Source organism: Dermacentor variabilis, chromosome 8, assembly GCF_050947875.1.
Source record: "Dermacentor variabilis isolate Ectoservices chromosome 8, ASM5094787v1, whole genome shotgun sequence".
Lineage (NCBI taxonomy): Eukaryota > Metazoa > Arthropoda > Arachnida > Ixodida > Ixodidae > Dermacentor > Dermacentor variabilis.
Window position 1 is genome coordinate 3,002,769 of NC_134575.1, and position 18,672 is coordinate 3,021,440.

Sequence of the window (18,672 nt, forward strand, 5' to 3'; positions counted from 1 at the left end):
CCCATATTTCCAGGTAATGAGAGATCCTAATCAGGCACAGCATGTTAGCATGCCAATTGTTTTATGGAACGTTCGTGGCCATTATGTTCCTTACTCTAAAAAAAGATTGAGAAAGTTATGAACGTCAAGGTTTGAATGCGAACTGTGTGACAAAATAAATGGTGAGAAAAAGTTAAAATCTCTTCAATCAAATTTATTCTTGCTTCAAGATATTCAAGGTTCTCTGGCATACCAAAAGGTTTACAACAGTTGTTTGTGTTGTAAGCCATTGTAAATGACGTCACAAGTCGCCAGACATTTATTTATTTATTAAGTACTAAAGAAATAATTTATCACACTGAAAGGGCTTTCTACAATCTCCTTGCATGTAAAATATCAAAAGGAGTACATAATTTGGTGCTAGGCAAACCAGACTTAACCAAGGTACCCATACCTGCAAATGGATATTGCCTATTGATGCAAACTACCAAAATAAATAGGCTCTATATTAGTCATTCAAGCAAAGAAAAATTTCTCTTTGCACATAAAACACTGCTCTGTCAGAGCTAATTTACAGCTCCACCCATCTACTGCCTTGATAAAAGGATGCAAGCTAGACTGAAACAATGGCTTATCTGGCACTAGCCCCTCAATGGGCGTTCTTTTTTTTTTTTCCCAATCTGACAACCACTATCACTGGCACACAACTGCCACAGTTCAAGATTGCACAGAGCTTTGCAAACTTTACCCGAGGCCACTTTGACAGATCTCTCGAGTAGAAGTGCCCAAAAATATTTAAGACTTGAAATATAAACTTCACTTCTTGCCATTCAGTTCACTACAATCCGGTAACATGATGCAAAAAATGTTTGAGTATTCGCCCATCACCAAGCATACAGGGCATGCTACACAAGTTTGGGCATAGCTACCTAGGATACATGAAGCAAAAAGTCGTGCTAAATTATTGCTGTTATTTGGCCACTCACTGCTAAACAAACGCAGCCAAAATTATGCTGGTATCTCAGCGGTTTCTACTTCAAGCAAACCTTTGCTGTGGGGCTAGTGGGAATGGGTGCAGGACAGGTTAGTTTCATTCACGACTGCTTAGAGTGGACAAACTAGGGGCACCTCACTGTTTCTGAATTCAGAGCATACTGTTGAATCCATTGGCAAAGCATCTGCACTGGCAGTCATCTTTAGGCATAGGAGAGTGCCTTATCCTCATCTCCACAAGTCATCCACACACAAGACAGTGAAAAAAGAAAAGGTCCCCATTCATTCAACTCTGTCTGGAAGGATAACTACTGTGCTTCATTTCCTGCAGTTTACAGGACATTTCATCAAAATAGGGAGCATGAAATGAAGTGGTGGTGCAGCCCTGGTGGCATGCTGCGGAGGTGACTCTCATGCTAGCTGTAGCAGACGACTGCAAGCAAGAGCACTGCAGGTGCTGTAAGCAAAAATTTATTAAAAGCCGTTGCACCAAATATGCAGATAAATACTGCAGCTGCACCCTAATAAGTACAATACCTTAATTTCGAATACTTCGGTGACTCTATAAGGACTCGGAGCAAGGCTGATGGCACTGTGTTTTATTTTGGAACGAAAGACAACATAGCACTCGTGTTGTGTCCTCCTTTCTCGTCCCTGTCTTTTCACGAGTTTTCTTTTACTTCTACTGCGGCATACAAAGTCAACATGCCGAGGTTCATTTTGACATGTAGCTCAAATGCCTGAATGTAAACAAAAGGACTGTATTTTCCAGAATATAGTCCACAGACTTTACAAGTTTAAATATGTTTCAACAGAACTGTTTGTTGGCTTAGTTGATGTTAGCTCAATTTGAAGTACTTGAAGCTTAAAATTGAAATTTTTCATGGTGCAAACTACACATCATATTTTTTTTTAAGGTCCCGCAGCACACTTGAAGAAAACACATTCACATAGTGCCTGCAAATCTTTCCCACAATAAAAACAGCGAAATCAAATGTGCAATGATCGTCACTGTGCACAAGCAATATTTCGGGCCCATAATGGCAGCTCCTGATATGCAAGTGAATGCTGCTCGCAATGCGTAAAGTGGCTATTTTTGAGTGCCTTGACTTGTGAGAATATGCGCAAAATCTTGTACATTTATACACAACTACAATTATTGTGTACAATTATTATTGTGTACAATTATACACAACTTCACAGATGCACAAAACCAAAGGACAGTCGTGATGGCACCGAAAGGATGTAGAGCCTTGACGGCATTGCTCAAGCTCAGTGTCGTCAAACGTGTGCAAGAGGCTAAAGTTAAATCAAGCAGTGGCAAAAGTATTTGACGTCGAAGAAAAAAGTGGACAGATCTCAGCGGCATTTGGAAGGCCATGAAGACATTGACGAGGCTTTCGCTGAATATGACACGGTTAACTTCTTTTCGTCTAACAGCACCAATGAAATTGATTTTGATGGGTTTTAGGACTGACTACTATGTGCAGTATAATAAAGGGCCCAGGCTTTTACTGGCTGAAAATTAAATCTTTGCTTCTCTTTGCTTCCCTTGTACACAGGTTCGTCCCAACGAACTCTACAGCAGGTTACTGTAAAATTCCGAGGTGTCAATTTTACTGCTAGATCTCAATTACCATAATATTTTGTAGTCACTACCATGTTCTTACACTGCACTTGCATCTTTAAAATCTTACTTCTTCGTGAATTCTTGCGCCATTTCAGGCTTTCCCAGAACTCGAGTTACCACTACATCATCATCACTCCTTGATCGTGTTTTAACGTCATCACCTGAGCTTGTCCCTATCCCAGGTTTGGCCATCCCAGGTTTAAGTGATCACGGCATCATTCAATTTTTATTGTTGTTCCAAATGCCACATTCACGCAATAACTGTAAATCTATTAGGGACTTCAACAAAGAAGACTTTCAATCTATAATAATGAGCTGTCCTCATTTTTAAAATAATTTCTTCCCAATTACCTCGCCCGTACCATTCAGAGCAATTGTTTTTCATTTAAAAACAAGATTCACAAACTAACAGACAGGTTTATCCCTTTAAGAAAGGTTTTCTTGAACAGCACAGCCCCTGGTACAATAAGTATCTTAACAGACTGGCAAATCTGTTGATGCCTTGAACATTGATGCCTTCAGGTAGCATATGTGGGTTTATTGACCAGTTGCCTTCACTCAAAAAGATGACGTTCTCGTGACGCCTGCGGCAAAAAGAACGTTCCACGTCCGCCGCCAAGGTTTGTGAGGGGTGGCGCTGCCTAACACTCCCAGGGTTCTACTAGGACACATAAATACCCAGCTCAATTGGTAGAGCATCGCACGCGAAATGCGAAGGTTGTGGGTTCGGTTCCCACCTGCGGCAAGTTGTTTTTTCATCCACTTTAATTTATATTAATTTATCGTTTCTTTGTATCATTTGTTAAGCACAATAATTTCCCCTATGTTGTCCTTGGTGTCAGTGTTTGTTGGCTTCTTATGATATGGCTAATAAAGATCAGGCCCCTCGGTTAACCCCCTTTCTTCTCGTGGAATGGAACCATGGAATACCAAATAGCCTGTACCCAAACCTGGCTTCCAAAGGCAGCAAATGCATGACGTCTGAGAGTGGGCAGCACGTGGTAGCATGCAACGTAACGTCAGACTGACTGTTGGTGGTGCTGACGTGCTGCGCTCTCTCTAGGTTCTGCACCGTCAATATAGGTGAAAGTATACAAATGTAATTTGTAGCACTTAAAACTGCTACATTGCCATTCCACCACAAACTGAGCCCGCGAAAAAAAAAATGTTGCAAAAAAACCACTGCCATACGCTTTCTCCAGTATTCTCTAGCAAACATTGAACAATGTATCTGCACTTTTTTACGGCCTCCCAGATAACCGACGTTCACAAATCTCGACGTGGAACTTTGCACTACTGTTAAGATACTGCAACTGGCACAGAGTTGGAATACTATGTGGCATCTGGACTGTGCGAGAAACTCAAGGCATGCATATAAAGAAGTACAATTATTAAGTAACAACTGTTCATCAGCTACACAACAGAATAAGGAAGTTATGCTAAATGACAAATTGTTGCAGGTGGCTGGAGGCTCATGCACTTACGTCACAGAATAAGCAACTAGTTCTTACTACGCGCGATGTGCATGAATTGATAGTGTGCCTCAATGCAAAGGAGGCGTTGCTCATTGCCATTCACTGTATAGCGCCATCCAGGTTTCCAGTATGGAAGCAGGACCTCTGCGATTTGAAATTCCTCGAAAACGATTTGTAGACAGACTCACAGTTTCCTTGTGGCTTTCCAGAGTAGACCATGAAGTAGCGTCCGTTAGGGTAGGTCATCGTAAACATAACATTTATGCACTCGTGTATTACATACGAAAACGGAGGTTCCGAGTATGAACCGTCCTCCGGTCGCGAAGTCATTATTTTTCTATAGCCACAAAAGCACTGGTTACCAAGGCCAGACATTCTAAAAAGTGCCTACAACTACGCATTAATTATTAATATTGCAACGCCGCACCGGAGGGGCGCGGAAGAGGTGTTGGTGATCGGCTCTTTCGGACCGTCTCATGGCATCTCCAGCCTTTTCACCATTCGCATTCTAAATAAGTCCATTCTACATCCGTAACAATACTATGAATTAGGGGATTACTAAAAGGCGCGGCGACACATTCAAAGCTGAGAATTCAGCTAACAATTAAAAGAGCGATGAAATTAAGTTTAATGAACATATGTAAAACTGCGTAAACCATAACTAATCAGCTGTTTACTGTGTTCTCTTGCAGTAAACTTTTCGACCCAACGTAGGCAGTCAGCCACCATCACAAAAATTGCGTCAAGGAAACGAAAAACTAGGCTTGAAAACTGCCTTGCCTAGCGTGCACACACTCGCAGGGGCACAGCTGTCAAAGCGATTACGCAACGTTCACGAGCAGTCGTTCGGTGCTTCCACAGCTATTGTGAGTAAATACAGTGCGGAATAGGAACTCGGAGATTTCGACGCTTTTATCGCAAACGCTCTAGACAGCAAAAAGCGCAAGCACGCGCTTTTAGTACGAGCGCGGCGCCGATGAAAACAGGCGAGGAGTATGGAGCCGGCGTACTTACGTCTGCTCTGTACCTTCCCGATTAAAAATTTTAAAGGGTGAACAGCAGCTAGTGAAATCTCCCGATCGTGCAGCTTTACCAGCGCGGAGAAGTGAAACGCTAGTCTGCCGAAGACTGCGGAGAACAAGGAAAAATAAAGCGCGTACTACCTGCTACAGTCGCTGACGCTGTCCGCCACCTCTTGCATTGGAGAAAATGTATTGACAACAACGCGCGCTAAATTCCGGCGCAAGGCTTCTTCCCGGCAATTACAAGGACGACGACAACGGTCCGCAGCATTTGAGGTGCTGCTAGCGCAGAGACGCGCAACGCTTGCTTGCCAATTCCGGATTTGCTTTCTTGTTCTGGCGCTTACACCGCCTACACTTAGTTGGTTCGTATGATAAAGAACCCTTACCCACTACGGGAGATTTAAAGGCTAAAGGAAAGGGCCAAGGACGAACAAATGACTTTTTTACCTCCATGCATAGAAGGAAGAGAAAATTACACCTATCCACTTCTCTTACATGGTGTACTGGAATTTAACAGTGTGTCGTCTGTACAGCAAAACAATGGGAGAACCGGGGACACTTCTGCAATGACGCCACCAGTAGGGCGATGCGATCGACCGGCGTGCCTAGCGCGCAAAATTCAAACATGTGCAAAACTTTCTGCATTTATGAACCAAAACGCTCTATTGAAATTAATATAATTCACAAAAAGTAAACACTACAAAATGTTAGGATATATCAATAACGGTATCTAAGCTTTCATGTTTCCAACCACAGGTCATGCAGTGTTCATGATCGTCCGTTCAGCGTTTCGGTTGCCGATGACAAACAAACACTCGTCTACTCGTTCCATTCGGTAAGCACACATATGTTTTTAGTATTTCGAAACACACGACGGAAAGAAGCCCGGAAGGAGCACCTGCACTGTGCATGGTGGGTTGCGTGGGATTCCTTTCATGTTGCATCAGGCAGAAAGGCGGTCGCCAGGTTTCACTGATAACACACACACACACACTCACGCACATTTACAAATCCAGCGATTCCCGTGCACATAAAGAATGTGCGAACGCGGCAGGAAAAACCACAGCAAGCTATCAACGACATAGTTTCCAACAAAAATTATTGTAAGAAACTCTATAATCAGCGAGCTCAGTACGTAGTCGGATACAACTTTAGAAAAAAGGGAGCGTTTACTCCTCCGAGGCGGATGCACACGAGCATCCACCAATGGGCGCGCACTCTGGACCGACATCACGAGCCGGAGGGCCGGTGACCACGCCGTCGGTTTACAGATCAATTTTTTTTAAAAGCATCATGTGGGTTGCACATTTGCCTCTTACCTCTGTTCATGTTTCTGCATCAGTGCATGTGGCAGCTCGCCACAAGTGCATATGAAAGGCTGCATATTGTGAAACACCTCGCTATGCTGTTGCATTTTTCACGCATGTTTCGCTGCCCATCACATGTATGATGGTAAAAATGTTAAACAATAACAACATTGTGCAGTGGGGTGTCATTTCCTGTCCGACGCTTTCGTCGTTACAAAGACGTTTTTCAGTGAATGGAGCCCAGCAAAGCAGTGCACTGAGATCTTTTGCAACTTTCACCATTTATTACTTCAATGTCATTGTCTGAACCTCGCTGTCGATTGTTATGCCGGTGGCTTGTGAATTACATAATTGCCTCAATAAAACACATTCAACTTTACTCAGCATATTTTAGTACAAACAATGCTAGCAGAGCTATCCAGGGTGAAAAATTGTGCTTACATTGGTGTAACTTGCTCAGTGAGATAAAAAAATACAACAATGGTGATTTGATGTGCAGACTGCAAATGGTGCCTTTCAAGCATGCCCTCGACGACTGCTATTAATGGCTACCCAAATTAGTTTTATGGGTCTCACTAAGCTAATGATGTTTGATAATTGTTCTCTTATTCGCATTACTTGCCTGGGCCAGATAACCAAAATAAATGCCACCACATGAATGTGCTTTTGCATGCAAGCTGCCAACAGTGGCTGTCATTTTCGCGTTGATTGCTGCCGTTTCACCAACAGTGGTGACGGCTTGACTGTGATTTGATGTGCGGACTGCAAATTATGCCTTTCAAGCGTACCCTTGACTACTGCTATTAATAGCTACCCGAATGAGTATCTTGGGCCTCACTAAGCTAATGATGTTCGATAATTGTTCTCCTATCCTAAGTACTTGGCTGGGCCAGATAACCAAAATAAACAATGCCACCACATGAATGTGCTTTTGCATGCAAGCTGCCAACAGTGGGTGTCATTTTTGCGTTGACTACTGCTGTTTCACCTACAATGGCTACGACATGGGTGCGCTTTGAAGTGCAGATGCTAAAGGTGCCTTTCAAGCGTGTCACGACGACTGTTATTTCATGACGGATGACAAACAAACACTCGTCTACTTGTTCCATTCGGTAAGCACACATATGTTTTTAGTATTTCGAAACGCACGATGGTAAGAAGCCCGGAAGGAGCACCTACACTGTGCATGGTGGGGTGCGTGGGATTCCTTGCATGTTGCATAAGGCAGAAAGGCAGTCGCCAGGTTTCACTGAAGAAAACATCATGCTCGTAGGTGGCTGCCCAATACAGTATTTTGGGCCTTCTGACATTGGCATTATTCATCTCAACAGGCTGGAAAAAACAGTAGGGGCAGCACAACTACCTGGAAGCAGGCCGCCTAACAAGGGCATTTTGCTCTGCATTGCTCTTGTTTGTTCAGGTAGCTTGATGAAATTAAATGACGGTGCAGTGAAGTAAACCGAGCCGATGGTGTATTTTTGTTATTGCTTAGCATGTATTGGCCTTTAGAGGCATGTAAACTTGACGACGGCTCCGACACGACTGCTATTATTTTCCTTTCGACACACAGGTTGCCAAGATTGGCGATCAATTTCGCCTCGGCTGCTGCTATTTCACCATAGGGCCCGTCAACTCGAGAATGGCTGCCCTAGTGAGCACTTCGGGCCTCACTAAGCCGATGACGTTTTGTAACTGTTCCCTTATTCACATTAATTGTGCAAGCCAGATAACCAAAATACACAATGCAACCACGTGAATGTGCTTTGGCGTGCAGGCTGCTAACAGTGGCTGTCAATTTCGCGTTGACTACTGCTCTTTCGTGTCAAGCTGGACAGTGGTTGCCCGAATGAGAATTTTGGGCCTCACATAGTTATTCAGGGTTAATTTGCATTTGAACAGGTTTCCATGCCAGTACTTATATTGAGCACGATCTGTGCAGGACATTGCTTTTTCAGAATGAGCTTCCATTAAAAGGAATATGTCACCAAATGCACTGCTTATTTATTAGAAAGGTCATGGGAGGATGGTTGGCTGCTGCGAACTCACAGGCAAAGTTTTGGTAGCCCTAATAAAAGCTGTTATGCTTCGTCGAGTGGCTCAATGCCGGACAGCTCGCAGTCAGAGTCACTTTCCTCAGTGTCATCTTCAGCCACTTGGATGACGATGGGTTGTATGTGGTCACTCCCAGACGTATCAAGCCTTAACTTTGCCTCCAGGTCCATCACATAGTGAATGTTCTTCCTCCAGTCTTCCGCCGTTACATGCTTGATTTTTTCCCTCAAGACGTCTTCGACCGTGGACAGCTTGACGTCTCTGTTCTCCGCAGCGATGCCATTTTTCACCTTTGCCCACACGAGCTTGATAGGATTAAATTCGCAGTGGTACAGTGGGAGCCTGAGTACAATGCAACCGGCCCTTTCAGCTGCATTGTACGACTTAGTTCAGAAAGCATGTCTTTACAGATGCTACCAACTCAAGCAGCTACTTTTTAACCATCCTCTCGCTGTAGGTGATGTTTTTGCTTTTGAGCCACTCCTGTATTTTTCCTTCTTCTAAGCTGTCGTCGGCAATTTCTCCTCTCGCCTGGAATGGTAAGGTGCATTGTCCAAAACAATGACGCAACAGCAGGCAACTCCCGCAGAACGTCTTTAAACCATCCCTCCAAGCGATTGCCGTCCATTTCTTCGTGGTAGTCGCCTGTTTTTTGGCCTCGGAATATATCTAGGCAGCCGTCGACGAAGCCATCCTCGCTGCCAATGTACGTCACAATCAGACGCTGGCCTTTTCCAGAAGGTTCTTTCAGACCCGTCGACAGGCCATTTGCTCGAGCGGATAGGCTCCACGCTTCTGCACCACGGTGTCAGTCCACACGATCGACCGAGTGTGTTCCGCCGTCACCCATGTCTCGACCAGGAAAAATATCCTTCGGCCTTCCGCCCGGTAGCGCCCCACGTCACGAAGGTAGCGATTCCGCCATTCAGCGACCGGTCATTAAGCAGCGAATTGCGGCTCCTCTTTTCGTGCTTGAATCCGATCTCTACAAGCAGGCGACGTACAGCACACCGCTTCAGTGATGGGAGATCCATACGCTTCGAGAACTCGTTAGTTATCTTCTCGACCGTCGGTATCTCGTTGCGGCGAAAGAAATCGTGCACACATGACCTCAGCGCGCACAACGTGAAGCTGTCATACTTCGTGCTGAGTCTTCTTTTCTCCGCATTTCGTGGGCGCTTTCGCGAGGGCGTCGACAGTTTGCCACCCGAAATATGCGACGCTTTGACCTCCCTCCTCACCTTGAACACTGCTTTCGCTGACACTGAGCATTGGTTGGTTCTTTATTCTATGGCATCCCGGCGACAAGCTTGGTCGTGGCCTCCACGCTGTGTTCAGGCTCCGTGCAGCAGTGGAGAATCATGTTGAGTGAATCGCTGTTCAGGATATGGCCACTCTTGTTCTTGTTGAGTTTCCTTGGTGGCGCGAACATCGAGGCGATACAAGGCTTGTTCGGCAACAAAGGATCGCATACCGATGCATAGAGGCTATGGCAAATGTCACCTCGCTGGTATGGTGACCATATCGCTGGGCTCCATGTCGCAAAACTCGCACGGAATGTCTTGCGCGAACTGGCGAGATTGCAGGCTTGAAAAAAAAAAAAAAAATGAGAAGGAAACAAATTTGTGAGAACACAAGAGCAAAAAATATAAATTTTATGCTATTTAACACCAAGAGTATTTATTTAAAACGATGAATGAAACATTTTTGTACCTTTTCTGCCTCGAGTATTCACGCCCCAGGGCCCCAGGTTTGAAATGCATTGTTTTATGTAAGTACTTGTTCAATAGCAACTGATTAATTTTAAGCTCGAAAAAGGAGTAGTGAATGTGCCGCGTACATGTAAACAAGCGCAAGAGCCATGCAAAGCTGCTCTTTCTACTTTTGTCAGTTGCGCAATGAAGCTAAAGAGCAGACGACGGGCAGCGTTGTGGGAGGCACGGGGTTATATTTCTGTCGCGATCCGGCATGTGCTGTGGCACATGAGAGCTCTGACTCAACCTGACATGACTAAACCGGTCATAAAAATAGAAAAATCTTTATTTATACCGAGAATTGCGCCTTTCAGAAGCACGATTTTTGTAGTGACATTATTTTAGTCGCGGAGGCAATCGGCTGTCGCGCTTCGGTCATCTGGGAGGGGCCTCCCCTTTTTTCTGAAGTACTAATTCTCATAGAGAACTCTATGCTAATTCTAGCACACTCTAGTACCTACATACATGACCTCCACGACCATAGAGTTTCTCAGTGAGAAACTCTATGTCCACGACAACTACTGATCCCGGAGGCCCTGTGTTGCACCATTATTTTTCCCATAGAGTTTCTCACTGTGTATATTGAGAAACTATAATTTTTCCTCTTGCCATCATGACTCCAAGCTGCAGCGAAAGGTAGTGCTGCAGTAGAGCGGCGTGCTCCAGCGCCCCCGGCTGTCATCGCGTAAAGAGGCAAGTTTTCGCCACTGCACAATACACGTATATAAGTACACCGTACCACAACCTCCTGCTGTGACCATACATAGGCTATGGTCCCTAGTATATATGGAATATAATATTCTAGGGACCAAACATAGGCGGCTTTTCATCTTTGTCCAGTGTTTGAGCATAGAATAAAGAACAAACTGGTTATGAATCGGTATGTTAATTGTTTGTAGCAACGTGGCAGTTTGTAGTTGTTTGCTTCTTCATTTAAACAAAGATGGCGACAGAAAGCACATCATATTGTTTCTCGGTCCTTTCTTTGTAAACTTTTCACTTCCTAAAAAACTGCAGCTTTACAAAATCTTTAGATGCTAAACGAAATTTCTATAGAAGCTCTATAGAGGTTCCTTCCTCCATGTCTAGAGGGAACTCTGGCGCTGCAGTCGTTCTCCTACCATAGGAATGATACGAGAGATGGGAAGCCATGGAGGGAAGCACGTGGATTTGTCTGATGTTCGTGCTTGTAGATTTAGACGTTCTTGAGGCTTTTTATATTACGCTATATAAATCTTATTGTAGTAAATTTCGGAGCAATCTGTACTCTTCGAAGTGCAGAAGGCACTGCGAACACACACAATCGCTACTAATTGCAACGATTGAGCTTGTCGAGATGGCCGAATCGAAACTCGTCAATTGAGCGTCTCGATCATGGCACTGGCATGCCCGTGATAAGTTCATAAAGGCGTCAAACATATCGCTCGACGAGGCGTGCGTCCGTGGCTTAATGATTTCAATATAAGACCAAAATTGCTAATGTTTAGAAAGGGAGCACTGCGACTGGTCTAGCTAAAAAGCTGAAGCTTAACGGAAACACAAAAAATGATTTTTTTTTTTTGCTTGGGGGGGGGGGGGGAGGCGTAGTGCCCTCTTACCCACCCTACTTTATACATTTATGGTAGTGCGATATATTAGAATTTACTTGTTTATTTTGCTGCGTGGTAATTAAAAGCACACACACGAAAAAGTTTACGTCTAGTATGCTATGGCAATTTTCGCAATATGATGTTTTGTATAGGTCAGTCATGTAGTGATGTAGTCTGTTCTGCGTGGGGTACGTGTTTGTTTGAAGCATTCTGAACATCATATTGCGAAAATTGCCATAGCACACTAGACGTACATCACTTGCTCTGGCCGTGTGGTCGGACCCACGCAAACAAAGATCAAGACTCCGCCAGGCTACAAGAAGCATTGCACAGCACGGACCTGGCGGAGCAGCTTTGGGCCGTCCAGCGAGTCCACGATGCGGCCAGGGAGTTACAACTCCCGGTCGATCCCAACGTGGGAGTAGACCGCTCTATGGGACCTTGCGTCCCGTAGCTCGCAGGACCTTTCATTCAAGTTATTCAATCCAATCCAATCCAATCCAACACGAAAAAGTTTTGCAGCCTCTTCGGATGTTGCGATATTTAGACGTATTACTCTGCTTATTTTGAGTGACAGCTCAATCACTGACTTTTCTTTTTCATCATTTCAAATCACTTCCTTTTTTTCCCGTGTGGCGAGACTAATTTGAAAAACCAGCTGAATGCTTCGCACGTATCGTGGTTCGCTGAAGCAGCGTCAATAATATTCGCGATTAGGGATTTAGCTTTATGCCAATTAATTCGAGTCGATTCTCCTACTTCGTACACAGTAATACAAGAAGGAACATAAAAATAAGCAGAATTCTTATAATTTCTTGAACTATCACTAGCAGCCTGCTAAAAACAAAATGTTATTCGGCTTTGAATGCACTGTCGTGGAGCTCTTTGCCTCGCGCATATTCAAAAATAAATTTATTTCATGATGATGCTTTCGTGCTTTTCAGGCATCAGTGACGTATAGCCATGGGGGGGGGGGGGGTCAACTGGGCACGTGCCCCCGCCACCCACCTTGAAATTTCTGCATAAATATTGGGACTTGCCTTGACATCCCTTCTCCCCTCCCCTTCCCGTCTCCAGTCAACTGACCCCCCCCCCCCTCTAAAAAAATTATTTCTCAGGCCTGCCTGACATCACCTCCATAGAGTTTCATGCAGGAAACTTTCGTTACCACCACCTGGCTACGCCACTGCCAGGCATGCGTGCTGTATGAGCGGCTGCGGATGTTTTGCGTATTTACTATTTTCTTGTGATTATTTTTTTGTTATCTCGTTATTACTCTATTGCCTTTTGCGTGCGTGCTGCCAGAGCTGCAAAGACGCAGACGAGCATGGAGTGCCAGCAGCCTGCGTCTGCTGCCGCGCATGCGCGCTCTCGCTTGTAGGCGTCAGTCACGTGACTTAGTAGGAGGCGCAAGCGGTGCAAGCGACTCCGGCGACTCAAGCGCGGTCGGCGCGGTTGTGAAGGGGGCCACGCCGGTTGTTGGTGGTAGTATCAAAAGTTGGCTCTTTATGGTAGCAGTCAAGTCTTGCTTAGGCGGAAACCGCGTATTGTGATTTTGGAAAACTTGCGGACCTCGTAGTTCGAAAATGCGCTAGGAGTCAAGGGCACTATATGTTACTTCCTTAGCGTAAACGCTGTGCTATTGAATTAAAGCGAAGGCTCTCGCTATAAAGCTAGGAACCGAATGTATTAAAAACTGTTGTGGCAACAAAACCATTTGTGCGGTATCTTATCAGGTGAATCAAGCAGACGGATCAGTTGATATGCGTTCCTTATCAGGTTCAGGCCGGCGGCAGCGTTCGCGGGATAGAGGGTGGTTAGGGAGGTCCGTCACAAAGTATGTTTTAAGTTAGTTTAGCAGAACATTTCAAGATCGTAACTCTATGCTGACTGAACCGCAAGCGCTCATCTTTTGTGGAGAAACGGCGCCGCGCAAAAGAAATAACACGTGTAACGGAACAGGGACACATTAACCGGAAATACAGAACACATTGATATACGGGCCCTTGTTCGACGGTAGCGTCATTGGCTCTTGCTGATGACGCAGGCAAAATTCGATTGGTAGGCGCATTTTCTTGACTCCACGCGGATGGCACATCTGATTGGCCACGCTTCATCCGGGAGACCGTGGCGCGAGGAATTGTGGGATAGTCGTTGTCGCTTCGTCCTTTGTATCTAAGCCCTCTAAGCGCTTTAGGAGAGCTTCTTGTATGAAATATTTTAAGCCCTTATCCAGGTGTTACGTGATATACGCTAATCGCGTGTTCAACGGACTGTCCGGTTCACTGTGTGGTCTGCGTGTTGCCGAGGTACGTTTTTTTTTTTCAATACGCGGCTTCACTAAGTACGGTGATTGAGATGGACGTTTGTTTTTGTTGAGCGTGCGCGTGGCGGTGGCGCCTTGCGCGGTCCTAAGTTTCCTGCTTGGCCGCTAGGTTGATGCGCTAAGCCTAGAAGTGGCGACTTGTCCTAGGCTTTCGGTCCTCGCGTTGCGGTTTGCGATCACGAAGTTGTTGGGGCACGTTGGCGTTCGTGTGCGCGTTGCGCAATTTCTCCTGGTGTGGACGCGAGTTTTGGATGTCGTTGCTCGTCTTCACGGCAGCGTAAACCTAGACGACGTTACCAGTGGTGAAACGCGTTCAGCGTCACCGCGCGAAATGGAAGCTCTCTATGAGGCCGCGCCGGTGACGTTTTCTGCTATTGGTGAAAGGCGCGCTTTAAGGGAAATGCCGCGAGCCCCGGCACCTCTCGAGTGCATGTCGCTTGTTTCGCCTTCGCGCGCTTTCAAGCAGCTGCGTCGGCCGGCGTTCTGACTTGGTGTATCGTCGCACTCACCCCGACCCGAGGCGATGTGAGTTGGTGCTTGGATCGCCGATTCGATATTTTGAAGCTGCCACTTTGAATGATCTCGCAATGTTTCAGTCGCTCAGTGGTGCGACCGACGGGCACGTGAACAACTCGCTGAAAGCCTTCTATGCAAACGGTGTCGTGTTGCAAATGAGCTCGTGCGATTTTGAACGCGTTCATCTCCTCATGCGCATGCGAATTGACGCTTTCTTGTGACCACGTCTGTTAGCGTTCAGTTGCTGATTTCTGATTTCCTTCATTGAGGTCCACTTACTCTAGACTTTGATGCAGACATTTTTCATCGCCGTTTCGAGCGGCAATGCCGCACCATTGGTTACGGAATGTTCGTTTTTCTTTCCTTTCTTTTTTTAAAAAAAAAGGTTACGCAAAGATACGTAAACTTTCAAAGCGGAGCGCGAACGCGTTGAGACAAGTTTTTTCCCAGAAAGACGTGGATTAAAAACCATATACGGAAGGAAGATCAGCTGCATCGTTCGAAAACCGTGCATGCATTCTTCCGCGCAGGACTCGGTAAGCCAAAAATTGCAAAACTTCCGTGCGCGTCCGTCCCCTGCGTCGAACTGCCGCGACATCGCAGGCACCAAAATCTTATCACGAGACAGACAACTGGTTACGAAGGAAAAAAAAAAAAAAAACATGTTGCCACATTTGTGTCCAAATAAATTTTGCTGTATCGCATTGATGTTATATTTGCTCGATTGCTCGGATTGGTTGTCAGTTTGTGCACTTCTGCATATTTCTGGTGTTCATTTTTGTCGTGGATGTTGTTGCTGTACCTTGATTGAGGGAACTGGAACGATGACAGTGTTTGCTTTCAGTTTCTTGTGCTTATTAAATATGTGCGAGTTTATGGAAAGCTTCTAGTACAGATGGCACAGGAAACGCTCGACGTGTTGTGTTTTGATCTTACCATAAGTGTAACTGGTTCAATATGTGTCTAATGCCAGGACATTGGTCCAATAAAACTGGCCTATTTGAAGTAAAGTGTAAATGGCAGCTATGGTACTGTGATGTAAGTGCTGAATAATTTTGTGCGAGTTTGCTGGGCTTATTAGCCATCACCGCAATTTTTGTGACACGTGTTGGAAGGCTGTGCAAATTCCACACAGTATGATCGCTTAGAATTTTTTATTTTCTTTTTCTAGATTGGAAATGTGTGACTGAAACTGCAACATACAGTAATGTTTGATAAGCTCATTTATTTTCACAAGTTGGATAGGGAACATTTGTGTGAAGACACAAATTTATAGATTTATATATGAGTAAGCTGGTGTGAGACCTGTTCAAAAATTTTACAAACAACTCGTACTTAAAATAATACAATTTGTAACAAAAGCAGGGAATGCCAGCTAAGATGTGACAGGGAAGCATTGCAGTGCATTAAACTTTCAAGCTCTCTAACAGTTTGTTATTCCTTTAAATATTGCAGAGGTATAACTGAAATATTGTCATCCTTGTGGAGCATTTAATGGTGTTATCTGAAAAGGTTCCTTCTTTTATCATGGGAGCTGGGGACTAACCTTGTGTTACTTGTTAACATAAAGACTGTTGCTACAACTGATGAAAGCCAGCCAGACATTTTATAGTGAACAGCCATTTATGTGATGTTAAATTTTTTTGTAACATTGCTACTCATGTGATATCAGCTCCACAAAGTATGCAGGTGCATGCTGCTACAGATAGTGCTGCATGGAGAATTACTCCTGTTGCTAAGTGGTGTATGTTTATGTATTGCTTATGCATCAAGCACAAACCCTTAGTGATTAGAACCTATGTGCAGATGTGTATTATGTGTCGTTTTAGGTCGACACACATAATTTGCAGTGTGTGCATACAGTACAAGCTAAGTGTTGATAATGACAGCTGTCTTTATCACTTCTGATAGTGCTATGCTGGCCTGTAACTATTATCAGCGCTGCAATTGTACAATGAACATTACTCTGTTGGACAGCTTCTGTCGATGTCAGATTCTCAGATTAAACTTATGGGGCACCTTTCGCTGGCTGCTAGTAGAAGGACTGCCCTTGATATGTGGCACGGTACAAGCTCTCATGCACATATTCAGAATGCCCAGCGGTCAAGAGCTAGCCTGGTTTCGCGGGAAAAAAATTAAACATTTAGGTAGTGCGGTCTGTGTCTTTCTTGAGGGCCAAGGCCAAGTATGAAAACCCACGTTCCCACAAACTAAATATGCGCTTCTGCATATTTCTAGTTTTCATCTTTATCGCAAATGTTGCTGCTGTACCTTGATTGAGGAAAGTGGAACAGTGGCATTGTTTGCTTTCAGTTTGTTGTGTTCAGTGTGTTCCAGACCAAATAAACAAATTTAAATTTGCCATCCATTTTCTCCAGTAATGTACAGCCTTCTGCCAAATGAGTGAAAGCATTGCTGGGAAAAGTAAAAGGCCAGTCTAAATTGATAAGGTGCTTCTCAATTTTTTTTTTTAATGCCTTAACCCCAGTGCCAGTACATAGGTGTGATTCGCTAGAATAGCAGCTTGGGCTTGTTGGTTTTCCATCCTGGTGTTAACAGCGCAAAACGTAGGCAGGACACGAGACCAGAAGACAACACCACAAGCGCTGACTTTCAAAAACGTTTATTTGAAAAGAAACACGTCTTCTTATACCATTGCCCACACATGTTGCAGTCACGGGATTGTACATCATGTGAAACGTGCACTTTTTCTTTTTTCTTTTGCACTCAACCTCTAAAGCTTTCACCGCAGAATTCAGACGTTGCGAAGTGCTGAAAAAACACAATGACCAGCTGGTTCGGGAGATAATTGAGGCAGCCGAGATTTCCAGACTTCGGGATCAATGCGTTAGCACGCTGTCCTTGTTACTAACAAAAAAAAGAACTTTAGCTTTTGCACATACAACCACTATCTTGAGTGCAAAAAAAAGGAAAAGTGCGTCTTTCACATGATGTGCAATCACGTGACTGCAACACGTGTGGGAAATGGTATAAGTCGTGTTTCTTTTCAAATAAACATTATTGAAAGTCAGTGCTTTTGATGTTGTCTTCTCGTCTCGTGTCCCGTCTATGTTTTGCGCTGTTAACACCAGGATTGGTGTGTTGTCACATAAACTTTCTTTTCTCGTATTCAGCTGTTTTGGTTGAGGAAACATACTTGAACTTGCAAAATTGGATAATTAGTTCAGAATGCAATACAATCCTTTGTTTTCAATAAACAATGAACTTTATAAATGCTGTCAAAATCTTTGACATCACGATGAGCTGGTGTGAGCTATTGAGGATGGCATTGCTAACACTTTCTATTCTATTTTAGCCTTTCTTGGCTTATAAAGCCTCCTCGCTTGGTGAGAGTTGCTGTTTTGCTATTGCAGGTTTTCGAATTACCAAACCTAGTCACATGCACACTTTCAAGGACCATCGAAACAAAATGCTGTTGAGTCCCACTGGCTTCCTCCTTTGAGCTCACACAGGAGTACCAATTAGGCAAGCAGATTTCAATGACCTTCGGCTTCAAGATAATTGTGAACGAACGTGGTAGCTGTGGTACATAGCTCAACATGATTTTCCTCTTCAAGGCTTCTAGTGGTCCTCGAAACGCTTTAATTTAAAATGGTCATATTCAAGGCTTTGCAAGCCCTCAAGTTTCACGGAACACTATTAAGATCCTTGAAGTTTGCTTTCAGCTAAGCTTAGTAAGTTTTACTTGTGCATTCTACCGTGTGGTTTTTGGAAGCTAAGAGTCAATCCAATCAAATTAATGTGCTTGTGGTCGCAATCTCGTTGTGGTGGCAGGTAATGGCTTGGGAAAATGCTTAGCAAGCATCCATCTGCAATAAAAGAGGTTTCTCGTTTAAGGCAGTGTTTTGTTTTCAAGCTGTCGAGCATTATGGTTCTTAACAATTGACAATGCTTTGTCGGGTCCTGTAAGTCCTTGAATATCTTTGGAATTTTTTCTGCAGAAGCTGCTACGAACCTTGTGTACCTCTAAGTGTTATGCGTCACACAGTATAGTTTTTGCGAGCC

At 44.4% G+C, this 18,672-nt stretch overlaps 2 protein-coding genes across 17 annotated transcripts in view; one reads left to right on the forward strand and one right to left on the reverse strand.

Annotated features, from left to right (window-relative positions):
* Positions 1-5,671, reverse strand: part of LOC142589526 (uncharacterized) — a 42,563-nt gene extending 36,892 nt beyond the window's left edge. The window contains exon 1 of one of the 3 annotated variants that reach the window (XM_075700932.1): positions 5,550-5,671. Coding sequence is in view for 1 of the 3 variants with exons in the window: in XM_075700931.1 (XP_075557046.1) it covers positions 5,241-5,278 (38 nt within the window). In the remaining 2 variants the exon portion in view is untranslated. Of the gene's footprint in view, positions 1-4,265; positions 5,034-5,240; positions 5,483-5,549 lie in introns of those variants that run through there. The other 2 variants (XM_075700931.1, XM_075700933.1) reach the window with 2 other exon arrangements.
* A 7,951-nt stretch (positions 5,672-13,622) lies between these two features.
* The window catches only part of LOC142589528 (uncharacterized), a 199,600-nt gene continuing 194,550 nt past the window's right edge, over positions 13,623-18,672 (forward strand). For 3 of the 14 annotated variants that reach the window (XM_075700934.1, XM_075700939.1, XM_075700945.1), the window contains exon 1: positions 13,632-14,113. The gene's annotated coding sequence lies outside the window, so the exon portion shown is untranslated. Of the gene's footprint in view, positions 14,114-14,240; positions 14,656-18,020; positions 18,133-18,672 lie in introns of those variants that run through there. The other 11 variants (XM_075700941.1, XM_075700942.1, XM_075700936.1 and 8 more) reach the window with 10 other exon arrangements.